At 37.7% G+C, this 20,747-nt stretch overlaps 1 protein-coding gene and 1 pseudogene across 1 annotated transcript; one reads left to right on the top strand and one right to left on the bottom strand.

Moving 5' to 3' along the window:
• Positions 1-8,573: 8,573 nt before the first annotated feature.
• Positions 8,574-9,908, top strand: LOC137236275 (tRNA (cytosine(72)-C(5))-methyltransferase NSUN6 pseudogene; annotated as a pseudogene).
• A 554-nt stretch (positions 9,909-10,462) lies between these two features.
• Positions 10,463-11,903, bottom strand: LOC137236276 (uncharacterized). The gene is made up of 2 exons (XM_067758827.1): positions 11,322-11,903; positions 10,463-11,250 (listed from the first exon to the last, which is right to left on the bottom strand). The coding sequence occupies exons 1-2, from the start codon at positions 11,575-11,577 to the stop codon at positions 11,153-11,155; spliced, it is 354 nt and encodes a 117-aa protein (XP_067614928.1). The 5' UTR covers positions 11,578-11,903; the 3' UTR covers positions 10,463-11,152.
• Positions 11,904-20,747: the final 8,844 nt, after the last annotated feature.

The following is a 20,747-nucleotide window of genomic DNA, read 5'->3' as shown; positions in this document are numbered from 1 at the left end:
AATCGCATCCCAATTTGAAACATCTATCTGATGGGTTTTTAAGGATGCCAAACAATTATTTATGTCGCGCTCTAAGGTTTTAATTGAGCTGCCGCACTCACTATCTATCTTTTTCAGATTAAATAAAATTTGTAGTTGTGAGTTTACGAAAATCCGTTTATTCTCGTATCTCTCGCATAGGCTTTTCCAAGCTGTTTCGAAGCCATCATTTATCAAGGGACATTTCTTTGCGATATCCTTTACCTCACCTTGAGTTTTTTGGTTAATGTGGAACAACTTTTCTACCGGGCTTAGGCGACTGTTATTTTTATAGATGGCCGTGAACAGGTCACGAAACCTTGGCCAAGATAGGTAGGCGCACTTGAATACCTCAGTATCGCAAGCTGGCAATCGGATACTATATTCGCGCGCGCGTTCTCCCTCAGGTCGAACTGCCCTATCTTTTTCCTCCTTCAATTTCATTTGAATTTCAGCCATGTTCGATATGCATCTCAGGAATACGGCATATGCCGCCTTATGCTTAATCTTGACCGCTGAAATCTTGTTTGCTTCAAGCGTGTCAGAGTCAAGTAACTCATCGAGGGCGGTCTCTGCTTTCCCCACTTAGCGTGCAACTCTTTTTGCTGTATTGCAAGAGTGTGCGTTGTGTGCAGAGCCGCATTCATGTCATTAAAGTCGGCCTCGAACTCGATTATTCGATCGGCCAACCTGATGTAAGATTCCGTGTTCATGGATGAAAATTTGTGAACAAATTAAGTGAGGAATATAAATTTGCATGAACCTGTGCGAATCACCCAACCAACAACAATTAAATACGAGAAACTTTTATTTATTGCTTTGAATATGTTTAATTTATTATTTTGAGATTATTTTGTGCCATAAAACAGAGAGCAGGGGGAGCAACACCAATGTCTTTTGTGTAAATAAAGGGGGCCACTCGCCACTTCAAAGTTAAATTGTATTGTATAATAAGAGCGCGCGCTGATATGAACTGGACGAAAAGTGTAAAAACGTGTGATAAATCTTGTGCAAAAACGAAGAAACTGTGTAACAAAAATTTATTAGAAAAACTAATGAAGCTAACGTGATGCAAAAAGGAACAATGCCGCAATAGAATGGCTTGAAAGTTTATATGAAAGTGAGGTTATGTGCACCTCTTCCTTGTGCTGTGGCCGGAGAGCCTTACCGCTGGTGGGGGGACAGAACAGATAGTAACAAGGAATTATAAAAAACAACGTTAATTTTTGCGTTTGCAGTACTTTCTTCTCGACACTAAATTTTTACACTTTTCGCGTTTAATCACAAGTCACTACGCGTGTGGCACTGATAATATAGATTATTTGTTTCGGCCCGGTTTTATTTGTTTTTATTATAACCAAAAAAATTCAGGCTAGAAATATTGCACTTATTTTGGACTTTATTTTGTGGAGATTTGTGTTCCGGTGTGGCAAGTAGCTTGTGGTATTGCAGTGGCTTCAGCTGGCTGTCGCTTGTTCAGTGTTCTTTTTCTCGTTTTGGTATTATGTGACGATATGGCGCTGATGTGAATGTAATAAGCGTTCTCACTTTTGCTTCCCCTTTTTTGTTTTTTGGTGGTATCGCTGTTGATTGTGGCAAATAACTTTCTTCGGATAACCCTTGTGGTACGGTCAGCTTTGATATCTTGTGATGTGGACTGTATATAGGCGCTTTAATTCGTTTCTCGGGGAGATAGGACCAAATTTTCGGCCGGGATGCGTCTGCTCCTGGAGGTAGGTGGGCGCACCGGGTTGGTACTCAGTAAGCGGGTGTATGCGTAAATAAATAAGAGAAGACGAGAATTTCTCGTTATAATAGATGCGTTTTATTATGTAGAATTAAGAAATAAAAAAGGTTACAATATTACCTTAAGAAATCGTGGAAGAGCAGCAGAGATCTCTGGCGGCAGATGTGAGCTGGTTGGCTGTTAAAATCCAAGAGGCCGGTTGTATCGAAGGCGACAACCGTTGGCCCGCAAAATCCTCCGTTTTCGGAGGGGAAAGTCAACCACACATAAACGCCGACATCCTTGTGCATAAGTGCTGACAAAACACACATACATGTGCATGCGCATGCATTGGGCGGTGATGGTGTGGGTGGCTATAAATTAAATCGAGTTTCGAGTATCGAATGCAGAGTTGCATTAGAGGGATCTCCCTCAGATGCGGAAAAGTTGCGCATACTGCCTAAACAAAAAAAACCTGCGATTCTAGAACGGAGACCTCGGCCTTTTCGTCCAACCAAAAAACAAAAAAAAAAAAAAAAAAAAAAAAAAACCTGCGAATCTGGAACGGAGACCTCGGCCTCTCCGTCCAACAAAAGGAGAAACCAAAATTTTGCCAGTCTGGAACGGAGACCTCGGCCTCTTCGTGCAGCACTATTTCTTTATGGATTCTATATATTTTAAGAATTATGTATCATCAAATGGCAAGAAATATTCACGTCTACTTTATCATAAATGTTCCTATCATCCTAGCTTAGGTGGCATGCTGCGCAAGTCGGGCAGGACTCCCGGCCACCCGCGACGCTGGCGAAATACGCGATTTAGGTTAAGTTTAGTTTTAATGCAAATGTTTTTTCTCGTTGCTTTTCAGCGGTCGGAGATCGGTGGGGGGTAAAAACGATGTTGCGTATCGCAAGGGGGGCGGCATGTTTAGGCTGGACGCTTAACTTTTCCGCATCTGAATGCTATCCCCCTAATGCAACTCTGCGATTCGATACTCGATACTCGACTTTAATTTATAGCCACCCACACTATCACCGCCACATGCATGTGCATGCATGTACATGCTCGTGTATGTGTGGTTTTTGTCAGCACTCATGCATATGCATGTCGGGGTTGATGTATGGATGTCTTTCCTCTCCAAAACGGAGGATTTTGCAGGTCAACGGTTGTTGCTTTCTATACAACCGGCCTCTTGGATTTCAACAGCCGTACAGCTCACATCTGCCGCCAGCGATCTCTGCCGTATCACTACGTTAATCAGGTAATATTGTAACCTCTTTGTTCATTAACAACAAACATCACAAACGTTCATGCATCAAACTCCCAAGTCCCAAAAAGAATAAATCCCGAAATTAGAAAAAGTCAACTGTTTCTACTGGCTTAATGTGCTTAATGTATAATACGTTTGCTTCTGGTCTCTTTAAGTATTTCGCTGGGCTGATGAAATCTCTTCTGTAGCTGAGCAGTCTCAATTCGCGCTTGACAAACCGCTGCCCATCAAAGACTTGACAAAAAAAAAAAAAAACAAAAGTTATTAAAAGTTATTATATATATATATATATATATAAATGGATCGCGTGAACAGGATTAGCCTGGTTTCATTGGGCCACTTGAGGGCAGCGCGCTGCCACAACGTACATTAAAAAAAAAACATGCCTTATGCAGTTTACTTTGTAGTGACTGTTTAGCTGTGTTTTTTTTTTATATATATACACATTTGCACCTAAACTTTATATGGACTGCTAAGTGCATAAATTTATATACACTTATGAAATTGTCGCAATAAAATTACTAAAAAGCCTGCGTCACCACTATTCTCCTTTTTCAATTTTGGTATGCGTTATACACTTACCAAGAACGTTTGTGTCTCTACTATTTTTTCATACACTAATACTATCTGTGTTTTTTTTACATCTATATACATATGCACTTAACATTATATGGACTGCCAAGGAACTGCCCATAATTTTGAACTTTGTTCGAGAAAGCCGTCAATTGTTATTTTAGCACATCCATTTGATACTGAAAGAAAATGTTCATTGGGAGTTTTGACCATATCGGTTTCAATTCACCATGCCATAAGTGGTGATCAATACACAAGCGGCGATTGGTTTTTGGGAAACCCACCTTTAACCCAAATCCATATGGTGAGCCAGCCATCTTTATTCCGTATTCAGAAAAAAAAACCAAGGAAAAAATAAATGCATTAGCAATTCAAAGATAATACTTTTTAACCTTAGTAGCCTTGATGCGATTGTAAACGACGTTAAAAGGCAAAGAACCAACATTTTACAATACGTATATATGCAGGCATAAATTTAACGAAACCGGCTAACTACAATTTGCAATTGCATTCAATTTACACTGCACCTATTAAATATGCTTTAATTGCATTGCCTTATTATGAATTGGAAAAGCTTTCTCATTTCTTTCGAAAATCTTTTAAAAGTCAAAACACTGTCCTTCCTCCATAAATTGATACACACGAAGGAACCTGACTATCTATATCGTAAGCTTATTTTTCTGCAATCATAAAGATCGGTGCTTCTTCTTAAGCACATTAGATACCACACGCTACCCTCAGCGCCAATTCTTTGTTACTGCAATACGTCTTTGGAACTCCGTACCTACAAGTCTTCGACTCTTTAAGTAATGCTCTGCACTTCAAAAAAGAGCTAACATCATTTTTTAACTCTTAAACTGGATCTCAAATTGTTGCTATTAAAATGTTCATTTATAAGTCCTTTTCATTCTCTGTGTCTTCTTTCTTTATTTGTTAAACACTATTCGATCTATAACCAGCCAAAAGTTATGATCACTATTGCTGTATTAGGTAATAGTCTAGTTGAGGGGTCGACTGCTAATACGCGACAAAAAATATCGAGAAGTGGCATAAGACGCGTATTAATCTCGAGAACAATAATCCGAAGACGGAAAAGAAAAATTTTGTCTCTGTCCGGAGATATTTGGAGTTGAAGTTGGCGATTTTCATGTGGTTGTTGTTGTGTTAGTACCCCCAAAAAAATGTGTGCATCACCGTGGCGGCGGCCGAAGGCCGCCAACGCAGAAAGGTGTTCTGCGCAAAAATAATATGGATCCCACCTCCGGTTTCGGAGGTACCCGCGGGTCTTTTTCCGGTTTTTCGTTAATATCTTTTGAACGAGTTAAAATTTTTATTCTCCGCCTCCGGATTATTAATACTAATGTCAAGACGCGTCGTTTGACACCTCTCTCGATATTTTTGGTAGCGTATTACCAGTCGACCCTTCAACTAGACTATTACCCTGTATTTTAATAATTTATTAATTACTTTTCTTTAGTTTTAAGATTTACATTTACATACATAAATATTTCACCATTATCCGTTATATTTAATTTGATTAATCTAATTTATTATTATTACAAATGTTCAATTTTTATAACTCATGACTAGTACTGTTAAATAATTTGTCAAATTTGTTGTGCTATGAACAAATTTTCAAATAAATACATACATACACTTTTCCTTTTGTAACAATTTGAGCAGAAAACAAATTCAACACGAAGAGGATAGCATGATGTCGCTTTTCAGAAAGAAAAACATGAGGAAACTTGCAATCACCGACTGCAGAAAATTATACCAAATTTACAATTACGCTTTACCGTCCTATAATAACAATTTTTATATATTTGAAATAAATTATTATACGCACCAAATAACAGTGTCTAATTCACGCACTTAAATTTATCAAATTTTATTTAATTCAACTTGGAAATGTCAGCGAAAATCACAGAGCAAGAAATACACGAACACACCAATTCAAAGTACGCTATTTGGCATACGTATTAATTTATTAGCTCACCACGAAAAATTTCTCACTTCGCCATACAAGAAAAATTTAAAAAGAATAAACTATAGTGACAAAAAAAATTGCGTTCGAAATTTGAAGGCATTCTACCATTTAAACGAAGAGTACGACCACACGCTTCAGTAATGAATGAATGAGCCAAAAACAGCGAAAAGTTGCCACGTCGTGTTTAGCTCGTGTGGTGTTTAGATAATGCGTTAATGAATGCGTCAACACGAAATATTTGCAAAAGTTGTAACGATGTTAGATAAAAAGTTGTTCTGTATTAAATAGCATAGTTAGCTTCAAAACAGTAATTCAGATTAAATAAACGCTATCGGCTTTAAATTCGGCGTTCCTGAAACTTCTTTTTTGGCCAAAACTTTCACATATACATTTATGTTTTTCGTGAACCTTTGGCAGCACTCAATATTTTTCAACATTTGCAATTCCATTCTTCATCGTCCTTCTCTTTTTTCTCCATCTTTCGTGGAATTTTGCTGCAGCAGTTAAAAAGTATCACAATTAATGTTTCCAAAATCACCTTTTTTACGTAATCCATTTGTGGAGTCACAAATTCTCAGGAGGAATGTAAGTATGATTAAACTGCAATTAGTTTTGAATTTATTAAAAAACACTTTATGCAAAATTGTGTGGAGAACACGCCGGAAATTAACGCAGTCTACTCGCGAAAGCAAAAGTGAGAGGGAGATATTTTATTGGTGAAACTGATTACAGAGTTGCCGTTGATTTATGTAAGGAGCGGTCAACGGTATAAAGCCGAAAAATATCCGGTTTGGCACAAAAACGTTTTCACCACATCCATCTTGTCATTCATAATATCCATCTGAAGAATTTGAAGTGGCCCGTTTATTAAAATTTTCGGAATTGGGTTTGCAACGAAGTAAGAGCTCGGCTATTCTTCTGATGAGCTGTGCTCTAAAATAAACCGTTAATTACCAAGTCTCTAGTTTTTTTCTCACAGATATCACGACCAGAACTACGGCCACTTTTTTGTCAACGTGGACTAAAGGCTCTGCAATTGCCTCCAATGTTTATAGTCGCAACAAAATCCCCCAGCCGCTTACTGACAGTATATGTAGATAACACAAAGATAGGTTTTTGTTGTTGTTGTTTTAACGATAAAGACGCTCCCTGAAGGCTTTGGGGAGTGTTATCGATGCAGATGGTCCTTTGAGGGATATACATCCGGTAAGAAAGCACCATTAAGATACTAGCCCGACCATCTCGGGAACGATCACACAATAAACCTTCTAGGGCCATCCCGCCCTCCCATCCCCTAATTCCATGAGGAACTTGGGGTTGCCAGAGCCTCGGCTGCTAAATATGTGTATGATACACTCATATTTGTAACAGGATTCTCCTCGCGTCGGTGAGTTTGACAATTGGGTTGCGGAAGCTTTGAAGCTATAAAGCTTTTTTTGCGTCAGTTAAAGCGATTGGACAACGGATAATTAATTGAGGATCGCACTGCGACCATTGGTCTATTGTGCCCTCAACTGCTTCACAGCACCTCATCCAAGCCGACTTCTCTGATGAACCCTAGCAGTTCACCTGGCTTGAGGGATTTAATGTGAGAGTGCTCTGGCCATGGTGAGCCCAAAAACTTAGCCCTACGTCTTGAGATTGCGTCACATTCCAGGAGTATATGTTCCGCCGTCTCCGCTGATCGATCACAAAATCGGCATGTATTGTTCGATAGTATGCCCAGCTTCTGCATGTGGCTGTTCAGTCTGCAGTGTCCTGTAAGAATAGCTGTTAGGATCCTCAGGTTATCTTTCGACAGGCCCATTAATGCCCTATATCGAGTTGTGTTGTAGCCCCCCAGCAGTAACTTAGATTGCCTCAAGCCTGGCATATTGCGCCAGTGTTATTCCCTCTTATTCCTTTCTTATAATAGTAGATGCCCTCTGATTTCCTGTGAGCCTACTGGCAGGAACGGCTCAGGACCAATTGGTCGTGTTATTGCTGCCTTCCTTGCCAGGCTGTCCGCTTGCTCATTGTCCTCCACTCCCCGGTGGCCAGGAACCCAGGCCAACAACAGTTTGTTGTGTGCTCCTAGTTGATTTAGCTTTTCATCGCACTCAAGTACTAGTGCTGATTTTATTTCAGACGCCGAGATCGCCTTGAGGGGGGCCTGACTGTCACTGAGTATTTGGACAACGGATACTGTGTTACGCGCCGCCTATATAGGCTCCCTACTTACAAAATACCCATTGGAGAAACTAACGGGACTGCTAAAACTCCACACTCAGAATTGCAGTGGCGTGCCGGGGTTAGAATATACATACCCGCGGTAGGTATGCCTGTCGTAAGAGGCGACTAAAATACCCAATAGATTCAAGGGGTTGTGTAGCGCAAATCTTTTAGGGGGCTACCAGCGCAATATACAGCTTCTCCAACCCAATTGTCAACCCCACCTATTCGTGGCAAATCCTGTTTCATTAACAGCCGAAGCTCTGGCGACACCGAACTCCTCATGTATCTAGAGGGTGGGAGGGCGGTATGGCTTAGAAGGTCGCATGTGCTCATAACAAATCGTTGCCGAGATGGTCGGGCTTTGTACTGAAACGTACCGGATCTGCATCCGGCAAGGGACCATCAACATCGACAACACTCCCAAGGCCTTCGGGGAGTGTCCTTATCGCCACAACAACAACAACAACATGTCTTCAGTTTTTCGGTGCAGAAAGCAGCCATTTGATCAAAATAGGATAGTGCTTGGGTGTCTTCCTTATTCTCATCTAAACAAGTTCATTGTACACCTTCAAGTGGAGACCAAACCATAATTTTTGTATTAATGACGAATTGTAGTGAGGGACTTAATTGCTAGACATCTTTCCTAGCGTCAATAATCAGTTCGTCACTTAGACGGTACTTGAATGCAAATACTTCTCATAGTGGCCCTCCAGATTAAACTCCAGAAACTAATTATTTTTGCCTGTTCCAGCCAAAACAAATAGATGAGGTAATGAGTTGGTTATGCCGACCACCAACAGTCACAAGTTATCGCATCAACACACTTCAAACTACCGTTTCAGCATTTAAACAGAAATTACAACAGATCTTACATGAAAGGTATACACAGACCCCGATGGTCTATGAAATACCCTTTATTCCCGAGGTACTATGTATATCGCCTTTGCCCGTTAACATCCCAGATTTCAAACAAAAACAGACGGAAATACAGCGTGAAGTCATCGTAGATAGTTCCTGTGGCGCTGCACTACTACGGGGCGCTCATCTTTATGCGCCTGGGGTTCTTGCAATGGAAGCGGGAACTAAGATCGATTAGAAAGTTTTGGTCTATGCTGATTTGGCCGGAAAGTGTAAACAAGGCACTAATACACGATATGAGTCGCTGCACAAGCTTTACTTAGGTATTGGAATCGTTCGAATGCAAAGACATCAGATATTTGGACCTCCAGCTAGTAACGCGCTTGAGCCCTTAAAAGGTACTGCGGTAGAAAAGATTTAAACGATATCGGGTGTGCCTGCCATTGGAGATCTCAGCTGTAAGGAGGCATTGCTACAAAATCTACCGTCTATACTATGTGTGCGTGTATTGCAACCCCGTCCCGGAGAACGAGTTTTAGATATGTGCGCTGCTCCGGGCAACAAGACGACACATATTGCAGAGTTAATGGGTGATGTAGGCGAAATAATAGCAATCGATAAGGTGGCCAAAAAAATTAGAGCTATGCAAGAGAAAATAGAGATCCAAGGACTGCATAGTATAAAAGCCTATCATTTCGATGCTTCTAAAGCTTTTGACGAAACGAAAGATATGGAGGAGACCGAAAAGTTGGGTAAACCACCCTTTGGTGCTTGTACATTTGACAAAATACTACTTGATGCACCTTGTAGCGCGTTAGGCAATAGACCTTTGCTGGCGGGGCCGCGCAATATGTGCTCGCAAATGCTCGATTCGTATCCGAAAGTGCAGCGAAAGTTATTTTCGGCTGCAGTGCCATTGCTTAAACGAGACGGCGTATTGGTATACTCGACTTGCACTGTGACGGAACAAGAGAATGAGTGCATGGTAGCTTGGGTGCTTGGAAAATTTCCGCAAATACAGTTAACTTCGGCTACTCCGCGTGTAGGCGGTTGCGGACTAGAACACACAGGACTTAATGAGTTGGAGAGGTAATGAAATTTGATTCACGATGTATTTGTTACAAGCATTTCCAAGGGTTCTTGTTTTCTTTTGTCATTTCAGAGGTTATGTGCAACGATTCGGCCATGATATGACAGAGTTTGCAGGACGCTACATTGATACGGTTGGATTTTTCATTGCGAAATTCACAAAGATATGACTTAATTATATCCTAATTAGTCCTTAATATGTATATTCGATTTGTTTTGTTGATTTTCGGACAGGATGAATAATTGATGTACGCTGTGACGATTTTCTGCCATCCCTTGCCAAATTTGCGTTGCGCCATTATCAGTGTAACTTTTCGAAGAACGAAAATGGCGCAACGCCAAAACCGGTTTGTCCCCAAACCAAATTTGGAAAGGGATGACGGAAAATCGTTCTAAAATGTGTTCATCACCTTAATATATGTCTTTTAACATCAATCGTACGTGTTATTTGTTATCGATATAGACATGTAAAGGATTCAAATTCAACTGTCTTTAAGTTAATGGTGGATATCCCAATTTGCGTTCATGGTAAAATTTGCTGAATAGGGACAAGGAAGGTCTTTTTGATGAGCGTTTCTTACAACGCTTTACTTTCAAAATCTATGTCTGCAGATCCAAGTCATGCCAGGCTGGTGAATGTATCTTTATGGCGTTGTAGGTGTCGATCACGTATATTAAAGAAAAATGAGGCTCTAATTACGCACCATAACAAAATTCATCGCAATTTATCAGATTAATTCTTTATTCTAGTAATTTGCATGGGGGTTCGCCTTTTCTCTATACGATCGTGTGTATTATATAACGCAGTGGTTATGCATATACACTTTAAGCAAACAATGAAAAGTTTGATGGTTATACGTAGCATACGGAGCTGAACGCTGCGCATAGAACACAACAAAAGGCAAAAAACATACCCATATATCATAATTTATATAATTAATACATTTTATAAGCAGACATATGACCTTTGATGAATTAAATCCATAAAAATTATAATAAAATAAAAATATTAATGTAATAAAACTTATTGAGTCATATTATACAACACAAGCGGGTTAGAAAAAAATTAATATAAACTTTTTTAAGTAAAATGCGGCTGTGTGCTGTCATCAAACTGTCTCATATGTTGATTTCTATTTATCAGTAAATATTAATTTTATCTTTAATCTACATATTTTTTGTTATACGCTACATCTGCGCGTAGGACTGAAACAGCCATGTTTTCATGACAATATGCAGTTCTAATTTTTTTTTAATAACTAAAATGTGAGATAATGATGAATAAAAACGTACTGCTTGTAGTTTTTTTTATAACTGCCGTTTACAACACATTTTCCGATTAATGTAAAGTACTGCTCAACTCGAATAGGTCTGCCAAGCTGTCTTATATTTAGTTTTGTGAAGTGTGTGTGCTTTACGTGGCAATATTCAGTGCTTTAAACTCATCGTCGTGCATTTCAATCATCATATAAGTACCATCTTGCAGTAATAAAACCACACGACGTGAGCCACCTGAAAAATCAAAGGAAACAAATTACATCAAGTATAACTCAAATGTGTACACGTGATCGACGTGTTTCTACCTGGTGATGGCATGCCTGCTTGTATCACTTCAGCAGGAATATTTGCTTCCTGTCCATCACCGCCATCCGATGTTTGTATGCAAAGTTGCCCGCTTGATGTGCCACCTGTAGCAGTGACCCCACTCCCACCATCTACCTGTTGTTGCTGTGCTGCTGCTAAAGCTTGATGTTGTTGCAATTCCGATTCACCCATTGTCACTAAATGAGTCGTACCATCTTCCTTTGTGGTTTTAACAATATACTGTGCCTCTTGCATTGCTTCATTCTGCTGGTGTAACTCATTTGGATGTTGGGATACTGCTTCCGCAACAGCATTGTCAAGAGTCAGCACTTGATTATCATCACCTTCAGCAGCAGCAACGTACGCGAATTGTTGTTCACCATCTGGTCCTTGCGTTACAAGTATGGTTTGACCCTCGGCATTTTTACCTGCAACCTGATATACTGTACCATCTTCTGGCGATATCTCGAAAAGGCGTCCACCTATAGAACTAAGGGCTACATCCTTTTAAAATACTCATTAACGCCTTTCATTTGATACCCATATTGTACAAACAAATTCTAGAGTCAGCCCTGGTCCACTTTTAAAATACTCTTTAATACCTTCCATTTGATACATATGACATACACATTCCAGGGTTACCGTAGCTTCATTTTCCTACATAGTGATTTTGTCTCCATAGTTCTCAGCTGAGTATGTAATGTTCGGTTACACCCGAAATTAGCCTTCCTTACTTGTTTTCAATTGCATTGTAATGTCTCTCAAATCTGAACTATGTTCTAAGTATCAAGTGTCTAGCTCAACGGGAAGTAACCGAAAAAACTTTTCCGTGGGTCAAAAATTCGTATGGAAATGAGGGGACAAACATGAAAGCGACTTAATATAAAGGTAAAAAAATCATTAATCACTTGAAACGCCATAAGTCATAAATATGATCAAACTTACTTACTTACTTACTTAATTGGCGCTTAACCGTCTAACCGGTTATGGCCGTCCAACAAAGCGCGCCAGTCGCTCCTTCGCTCCGCCAACCGGCGCCAATTGGTCACACCAAGGGAGTTTAAATCGTTTTCCACCTGGTCCTTCCAACGGAGTGGGGGCCGCCCTCTACCTCTGCTTCCATAGGCGGGTTCCGATAGAAACACTTTCTTGGCCGGAGCATCATCTTTCATTCGCATAACATGGCCTAGCCTGCGCAGCCGCTGCGTTTTAATTCGCTGGACTATGTTGATGTCTGCGTATAGCTCGTACAGCTCATCATTAAATCTTCTTCGGTACTCGCCATCGCCAACGCGTGGAGGTCCATAAAGCTTTCGAAGAACTTTTCTCTCGAACACTCCCAAAGCCGCTTCATCTGCTGTTGTCATGGTCCATGCTTCTGCCCCATATAGCAGGACGGGTACGATAAGTGACTTGTAGAGTATGATTTTCGTTCGCCGAGAGACTTTACTTTTCAATTGCCTACCTAGTCCAAAGTAGCGTTTATTGGCCAGATTGATTCTTCGCTGGATTTCAGTGCTGACAGCTCTTATTTTTATGCCCAGCTGTACTTTTACACAGGGTATTATAACTGTGATTGGATAACGGTTCGTTGTACAGGTATAAACGAATCGAGATAGATATAGACTTCCATATATCAAAATGATCAGTATCAAAAAAAATATTGATTGAGCCATGTCCGTCCGTCCGTCTGTCCGTTAGGACGATAACTTAAGTAAATATTGAGATAGCTTCACCAAATTTTGGTACACGAGCTTTTCTACACCCAGGATAGATTGGTATGGAAAATGAGCGACATCGGATGATAACCATGCCCACTTTTTATATATATAACATTTTGGAAAACACAAAAAACCTCATTTTTTAGTAAATAATACACCTAAAGTGTTGAAATTTGACGTGTGGACTGATATTGAGACTGTTGATAAAAATTTGAAAAAAAATTTTTAAATGGGCCCACTTGTGATAAAATTAATTTTACAAATATTATTAATCATAAATCAAAAATCGCTCAAGCTATCATAACAAAATTCGGCAGACAGGTTGCCTTTACTAAGGGGATTTATAACAAGAAATGGTAAAAAATTAAAATCTTGAAAAATGGGCGTGGCACTGCAGCTTTCTTACAATGCATTTCCCAACATTTCTGAAGCCATAACGCGACGAAAAATTTGGTGTTTAACAGGAAATATTTTCAGTAAAAATGGACTAAATCGGTTAAATCGCCTTCTTTTATATAAAAGGTGTTGTAAAAGTGCGTAGAAGCAGGTAATAAGCTATTTCTAGTAAAAGTTTCGTTAATAACCCTGCCCTCAGGGGCGGTGCGAGGTAGGGGTGTGGGGGTGTCACACAAAACAATTGCTATAGCGTCTGAATCGAAACTTGCCCATAGCGCCTCTACCCGCTGATGCTTTTATACTCTGTGATTTCTTCGTGGCATCTTCTAGGCGCTTCCAGAATTTTACATAGTAATAAATTTCTCAGCTACAACTACAGATGTATAATTTCTCATTTGAGTAATACTTGCACAAATTATTGCCCTATTTTGTGACAACTCAGATAAGATATATGCATGTGTTTGTGCATTGTTTTTCCGCTGCTCGTATATGTACATATGTGTAGACGCAATTATTGATTCGTTTATGTAGTAGATACATAATGATTGATCTATGGATGTGCATGATATCACTGTTTAGCATCGGCTTGGAGTTGGCAGCACCCCTTAGTTTTGCTAATATTCGTAACAATATAGTTGTGTTAATTTCACTAAAGGACGGGGTTAAATATTGTATAGTTACCGAGATAAAAACGTTTCAATTTTCAAATTGTTGTCATGTAATCGACGTTCTAAGAAGAAATGCAAAAACGATATCAAAAGTATTTTGTACGTTCTTCCTAAAGATTTGAAAATTTGAAAAAGAAATTAGAAAAATGTCATTGAAAATTTTGCAAAAAAAAAGTTCTTAATTTTTTTTTTAAGTTTAACATTTTTAATAATTTTTTTATTCTCAAATGAAAACTTAATTCTTTTCCTTTAAATAGATAGATACCCATCTTGTTATGGTGCGCGAAAATTTCTTTAATAATTTTTAATATAATGTCAATTTATGGATGAATTTTAGCCGTACATCTTCATTTAAAATAAAAATTTATTAAAGAAATTTGCGGGAACCATAACAAGATAGGTATCATTTTAAAGAAAAGAACCGAGCTTTCATTTAGGAATAAAACAAAAATTTAAAAAAGAGATCAAACTTGAAAAAAAAAATTTAATATTTTCTTATTTTGTAAAATTGTTACTAACATTTTTCGATAAAATTTGTTTAGTATTTATTTTCAGTTCAGGCCAGAAGTATTAATTGCATATCTTCTTGAAGCGTGTATTACATGAGCTATATTTGAATGAAAACAAGCTTGCACAAAAAAAATCGAAAATGCAGTGGGACGCTTCACGAATTTCACGACATATACTGGTCCTTCGACGCCAATTTTACACTTGGAAAATACATTTCAATTAAATCGAGCCCTATCAACAATTTTAGTGTAACCAACAAAAATAAAATTTTACATGTGAACGTTTTTAAGATTGCATTTTTTTAAAAATTTGATGCAAAACTGCTTGTGGTTAACTTTGTAAAGGAACTTATTACGGTTGTGAAATTTTTTGAGGTAGTTTAAAACAAACAGAATTACCAATATCTGTCAAAAACGGATTTTCATATCTTTGTTGGTTACACCGAAATGGCGGTTAGGGCTCGAAATAATTTTTTTCGACTCTTTGTCCAAAAATATTCGACATATATTTTTTTACGATTGTTTTCGAAAATATGATTTTTTGAATATTTGACTCATATGAAATACACAATTATTCGAAAGTCATTCACAAGCTTTTCGATTATGTCCGACTAAGTACTAATATCCTGAATCAATACAATGCGCTGAAATACACTTTCGAGTGTTAAATGCAGGGATACTCCAAATGAAATCAACCAATGTATTGACATTTTACACCCCACCTCTTCCGATTTTCATGAAATTTTTTTTACAACATATATGGACAAATATAACAACCCGTATTTTTTAGTTTTGTCAAATTCACTTTAGTTCCATTTTTATGAATTTTTTAAAATTTTATGTTTTCGGCCGATTTATTTTTTCTAAATTCAATGGCGCAAGGTATTTTTCAGTAAAAAGCCCATTGTGAAGTTGTTGTTTAAGTTAAAGCTATCAAACTTACAGCTCTGATGTGAAATTTCACCAAAATTTCTAATATCACGTTGAAAGTAACGTAAGTATTGTTAAAATCTGTTTTTTCACCCTTTAAAGTTGATATTTTAGGTTTCTTTTTCTCAGTATAGTCTTTTTTATGAATGCTAATAACTTTTTCTAAGTTTCCAAAACAAAACTCGAAGAGGTCTCGTTTTAAAGAAAATAAAACATACTATTATATTCCCAAAATAAAATTCGTGGGTATTTGATGGTAAGTGACCTAAAAAAGGCTTAAAATTTTAAATAGCTCCAAATTCGGTAGTGCTAGTAACAAGGCAAAACCAAATCAATAACTCTGTGTGACACTAAAAAAGTAATATTTGCGAGACATACCTCACGTTGTAGGTCTAGTCCGACATACAAAAACTGCATACTCAGAATTTCCAATAAACCCCCGAAATCTGGATTTAGGGGCCAAAAACCCCTTTTCCATAGGCTAAGGCATATATTGGCCCATAACTTTATTTTTGGTTGCTGTATGAAAAAGAGTTTGACGTCCCTGAAAAGAAGACGTTTTGTCGCGTCTAATAATATATGAAAGTCTGTTTTGTTTACGCAAAACTCCGAGAAACAATAAAGAAGATTGGGGTTTAGCCCTGGTTGATTTCATTTGAAGTATCCCTGCACTTAGTTCGAAGTGTTTCACATTAAATTGAAAAGTGAGAAAAATTGGTTGGACATTTTATATATATATATAGCATAAAAAGGTTGGCAAACACGGAGTTATATATATATTTGCAGATTTTATTAAAATGTCCAAGCAACCGCCGCGAAAGAGAATAAAAGTAGAATGCGAAGAATGCGGAAATCAATTTGACGATGACTACAAATCGGGTCATGAAAAATACAAACATAATGGTCAATACGTCAGAGTCAAACATGTGGGAGCTCCAATAAATCCATTTGAGGCTTCTAAACGAGAACGTCAGGTATCGTCGTTTGGACATTCTTCAACTCCATCACCGAAAGCGAAGAATGCTGATCCCATTCATTCTGATACACAAGAAGTTACCTCAGAATCACATTCAAAAGGTGCACTTCAAATCACTGAACGCTCAACCATTATATCTCCAGTTCCCTCGCTGCAGACTAATATCCATCGAGCGATGTCTCCACCTGTATCATCTTCATCAATACCGCCATAACCACCGTCCGCAGATTTGCTTCATTTACAATCGTCAATGTCGCCACAAGGAACACCAGAACTCCCATCAACATTACTATCAGAACAAGATGAGAAAAATTGCAATTGGGTAGATATTTCCGGCAAGGTTGCTGAATTCCTAAAGAATTTTGAACGAACGAATGACGTTCTAAGTAGAGTAAAGGACGAGGCAGTGCCGAATTTAAAAGCATTGTTCGTCGATGTGATCGACTGTTTAACAAACATCAACAAAGAAAGTGGTGAGCTATTGCTATTTGCAAAAAAGGAAAATGAAAAGCTGTCGTCTACAAATTTCAATTTGACTATTGGGAATGACGTTCTAATCGATCATGACCACGGTCGACGAAATAAAATATCATCCAGTAATGAACGTAAATATTTGAGTTCTCTCGGTCCATATCAACCGAAACTTGACATTTATCCGACCAATACAGATATTCCCACTAACAAACAACGTCGATTTAATACAGTTTGGTATGAAAAATTTTCTTTTTTGGAATATAGTCCCCATAAAGATGCAGCTTTTCGTTTTGCTTGCATTTTATTTCCTGAAGGGCCAGGGAGATGTAATGCTAGTTCAGAATTGGTATCAGTAGGAGTCCGCTAGTGGCATAAAATGAAAAGTCGTGGTCAAGATAAAAAAGGGAAAATACTTCAGCACTTCACTTCCGAATCTCACAACGCAGCTCTAAGTGATTATTCCAATTTTATCAACGAAGGGGTCCATGTTGATATATTAATAGATAGATCCATCAGGGACAACAAAATTAAAGCAGTACAAGAAAAAGAGTATCATTCAAAGGACTTGCGGGTTTTATTCGATGTTGCGAGGACTCTCGGAAGGCAAGGTCTCGCTTTACGTGGTCACAAAGATTCACCAGTAAACAATGATGAAAATTTTCAACAGATTGTTAATTTAATTTCCCGGCATTGTGCACTGGTTACAAAATGGTTGGATGAAACCTCCAAAAGACCACATCATATAACTTACCTCAGTAACGTGACTCAAAATGAATTCATCGATTTATTAGGGAATGGAACTGAAAAGGCCATCGTCAACGAAGTTAACCAAGCGGGGATATTTTCTGTCATGGCTGATACTATTCCAGACGTGTCACATCAAGATCGATTAGCTGTCAATATTCGGTATGCGCATCAAACAAATAAAGGAATTGTACCTGTTGAAGGGGTTTTGAAGATGGATAATGTCCAGACTAAAAAATCAGGAAAAATTGTAACAACTCTTCATTCGATGGGAATTTCCACAAAAAACATTGTTTTTCAATCGTATGATTTTGCAAAAAACATGTCTGGAAAGTTTAAAGGCAGGCAGCAAAAATTATCGGAAAAATGTGAAAAACGTGTTCCCTATATTCCATGTCATGCTCATAGAATCAACATATTTGTAGAAGCATAATGCAATGCAAGCTGTTTGATTAAAGAATTTTTCAATGTTTTAGAAGCTTTGTACGTTTTTTTTCTTCTGGAAGTACGAAACGTTTCATGAGTTTGCGTGAAGAGTTACGTAATATTGAAAATTCATTGCAGTTGAAGAATTTGTAAAAAACACGATGGACTGCTCGGGCAGAAACAGTCAAAGCTGTATGGATTTCTTTCGAAGGCATCATTCATGCTCTTGAAATTAGAAAGAAAGATTCCGAAAATGTTGACAGCAATTCACGGACGCTAGCTTCAGGCTTGTTAAAAAAATTTTTGGATTTCGATTTTATAAGCTCTTTATTTTTTTGCAAAAATGTAATGTTCAAAGTTAAAAATTTTACAGAAAGTTTGGAAGCTGAAGAATTAAACATCATCGATGCATTATTGTTGATTCAAAGCACATCAGCGTCATTTCAGCAGATGAACGATGATATTCAAATTAACGATTTAATTGCGAGTTCGGTTTCCTTTGCTCGAAAGTGGCAGATAAGCCCCGAAAAGGACTTTTCAAAGCATCACAGAACGCGAGGTGTGCCAAAAAAATTTTACGAAAATCTGGAATCTGCTACAATTTTCTAATTTGAAACATATTATAGAAAATAATTTAAAATTGTCCTTCAAGTTTTCACAAGTTGCATCCAAGAAAAGTTACAAGAAAGTTTGTCAACGTTCAAACCCATTCAGGAAATGTTTAGAATTCCAGCAGACAGAAACAATGTTACGATGGATTTGATAAACTCTATTGTACAATTGGAACCCGGATTCTTCAAGGAAGATATCGAATGTTTGCTTTGTGAGTTACAAAATCTTTTTGACTGTTATCAAGGTTGTAAATCGTTCGAAGATATTTCCACGGTAGCATTGAAGTTAAAACGAATTACCCCCTTAGCATACAAACTGGTTCGTTATATTTTGACTGTTCCTTTGACGTCAGCATCGTGTGAACGTTCCTTCAGTAAATTGAAAATAGTCTTCGACCATTTGCGCACAACAATGGGAGATGATCGTTTAAATTCGTTGATGCTACTCTTCTCTTCAAAAGATAAAGTACATGAAATTGACTTTTGTGAAGTTTTTCAAAAATGGTCCTTACTAAAACATCGCAGAGTCAAAATTTGAATTTAATTCTTCCATTTCTCGTGAAAAAATTTTCTTTCTAAAATTATTTTGATTCTTGTGAAAATGGTATCTTTTTAGTATGTATTTAATTTTGTAAAACATTTTATATGACGAAAATAAAAGAAGAGTAAACAATCACTGTAATTTTTAATTCATTCGGTAACATATTGCGATTTTGTCAGAAATTGTTTCATGTTTATTTAAGGTTTTTGTACACGATATGGTTTGTACATCTTACCTGCTGTGGCATTACCACAAGACAAGGTATTTGTATTTATGTAAATGCCAGAATGAGTCTAGTTTGTAATGCACAACCAAATGAATTTCACTTTCGACCACACGCAAATAACTCATAGCGTCATAGTCATAGCGGCATAGATAAGTTATATTGAACCCAGCGGGAAGCCGTATCCGTTTACAGTTGTTTAACCCGTATGCGTCACACTGACCAGCTCACGTATCGATCAGCATGATTGATCGACAGCGTCGGTTTGTCAATGCGACTGCCCAAATATTATTACATAGTTAAGTAATATGAATATTTTGCTGACTTGGTATATAGAAATAGAATGTAGTTATTCTTAGTGTGTAAGTATTGTATGCAAATATTGTAATAGTATTGTAAGTCATTTTACTATAAAAGAGAAAGTATTTCTGAATAAAGAACAATCAGATTTCTTCGCTGAACATAAGCGCCCATTGAAATTACTTTGTTTTATCTTCTTCAAACATTTTATACTGCCACTTTTTCTACACTCACGTAATGTCTTATGACTTCCAACGATTTTAGCAGTTCAGTTTAGCTGCTTTCTATCTCCCAATAAATAAATAAATCCAAAAAAAATTTAAGTCCACAAATTAAAGAACAGCATATTCTAGTTATGTGTCAGATAAAAATAGAAACGTTTCTATTTCGTATGTGAAGTTTCCTGACTTGTACAAAAGAAAATTTATTTTGCGTTTACACGGTATGTTGCTTTTCATACGTAAAAAGTGACATATACATATAACAAATAAATATCGTGTAAGAGGCCTTTTAGTTTTCCAAATACGCTAAAATTCTTAAGTACCCTCGGATACACACTCACCTGAATTCATTTTTAATCCATTATTATTACTATACAAAGAGTCGGCAATTTTTCGAGATCAGTCGGCATACCAGTAAGATTCACCCCTCCACGATCGGAACCTTCGCACCGCCCCTACCATTCCTTTTTTTGTAATAACGCTTTTTAGTACAACGGCACTTGTGTGTTTATGTTTATTGTTCTGTTATATCTTTATTTTAAAATAAACAGTAGGAAAATCCCCATATCTGAAGGAAAACTGCATTATTACCTGCTCAAGGTCATCGGTGTTAGCCTTTGTATCCTCTTTGCTTCATTTAAACGAAAATTAGTTCAGAATAGAACCATATGTATTAATACGCAGC

Source organism: Eurosta solidaginis, unplaced genomic scaffold (assembly GCF_040869045.1).
Source record: "Eurosta solidaginis isolate ZX-2024a unplaced genomic scaffold, ASM4086904v1 ctg00001657.1, whole genome shotgun sequence".
Lineage (NCBI taxonomy): Eukaryota > Metazoa > Arthropoda > Insecta > Diptera > Tephritidae > Eurosta > Eurosta solidaginis.
This window is presented reverse-complemented; position numbering and strand designations above follow the sequence as displayed.

Excerpts from the sequence above, each read along its gene's own strand:
- LOC137236276 (XM_067758827.1), bottom strand. The coding sequence starts at position 11,577 with ATGCAAGAGGCACAGTATATTGTTAAAACCACAAAGGAAGATGGTACG. Across the intron at positions 11,251-11,321 it reads AGCAGGCATGCCATCACCAG|GTGGCTCACGTCGTGTGGTT; the intron begins GTAGAAACACGT and ends TTGATTTTTCAG.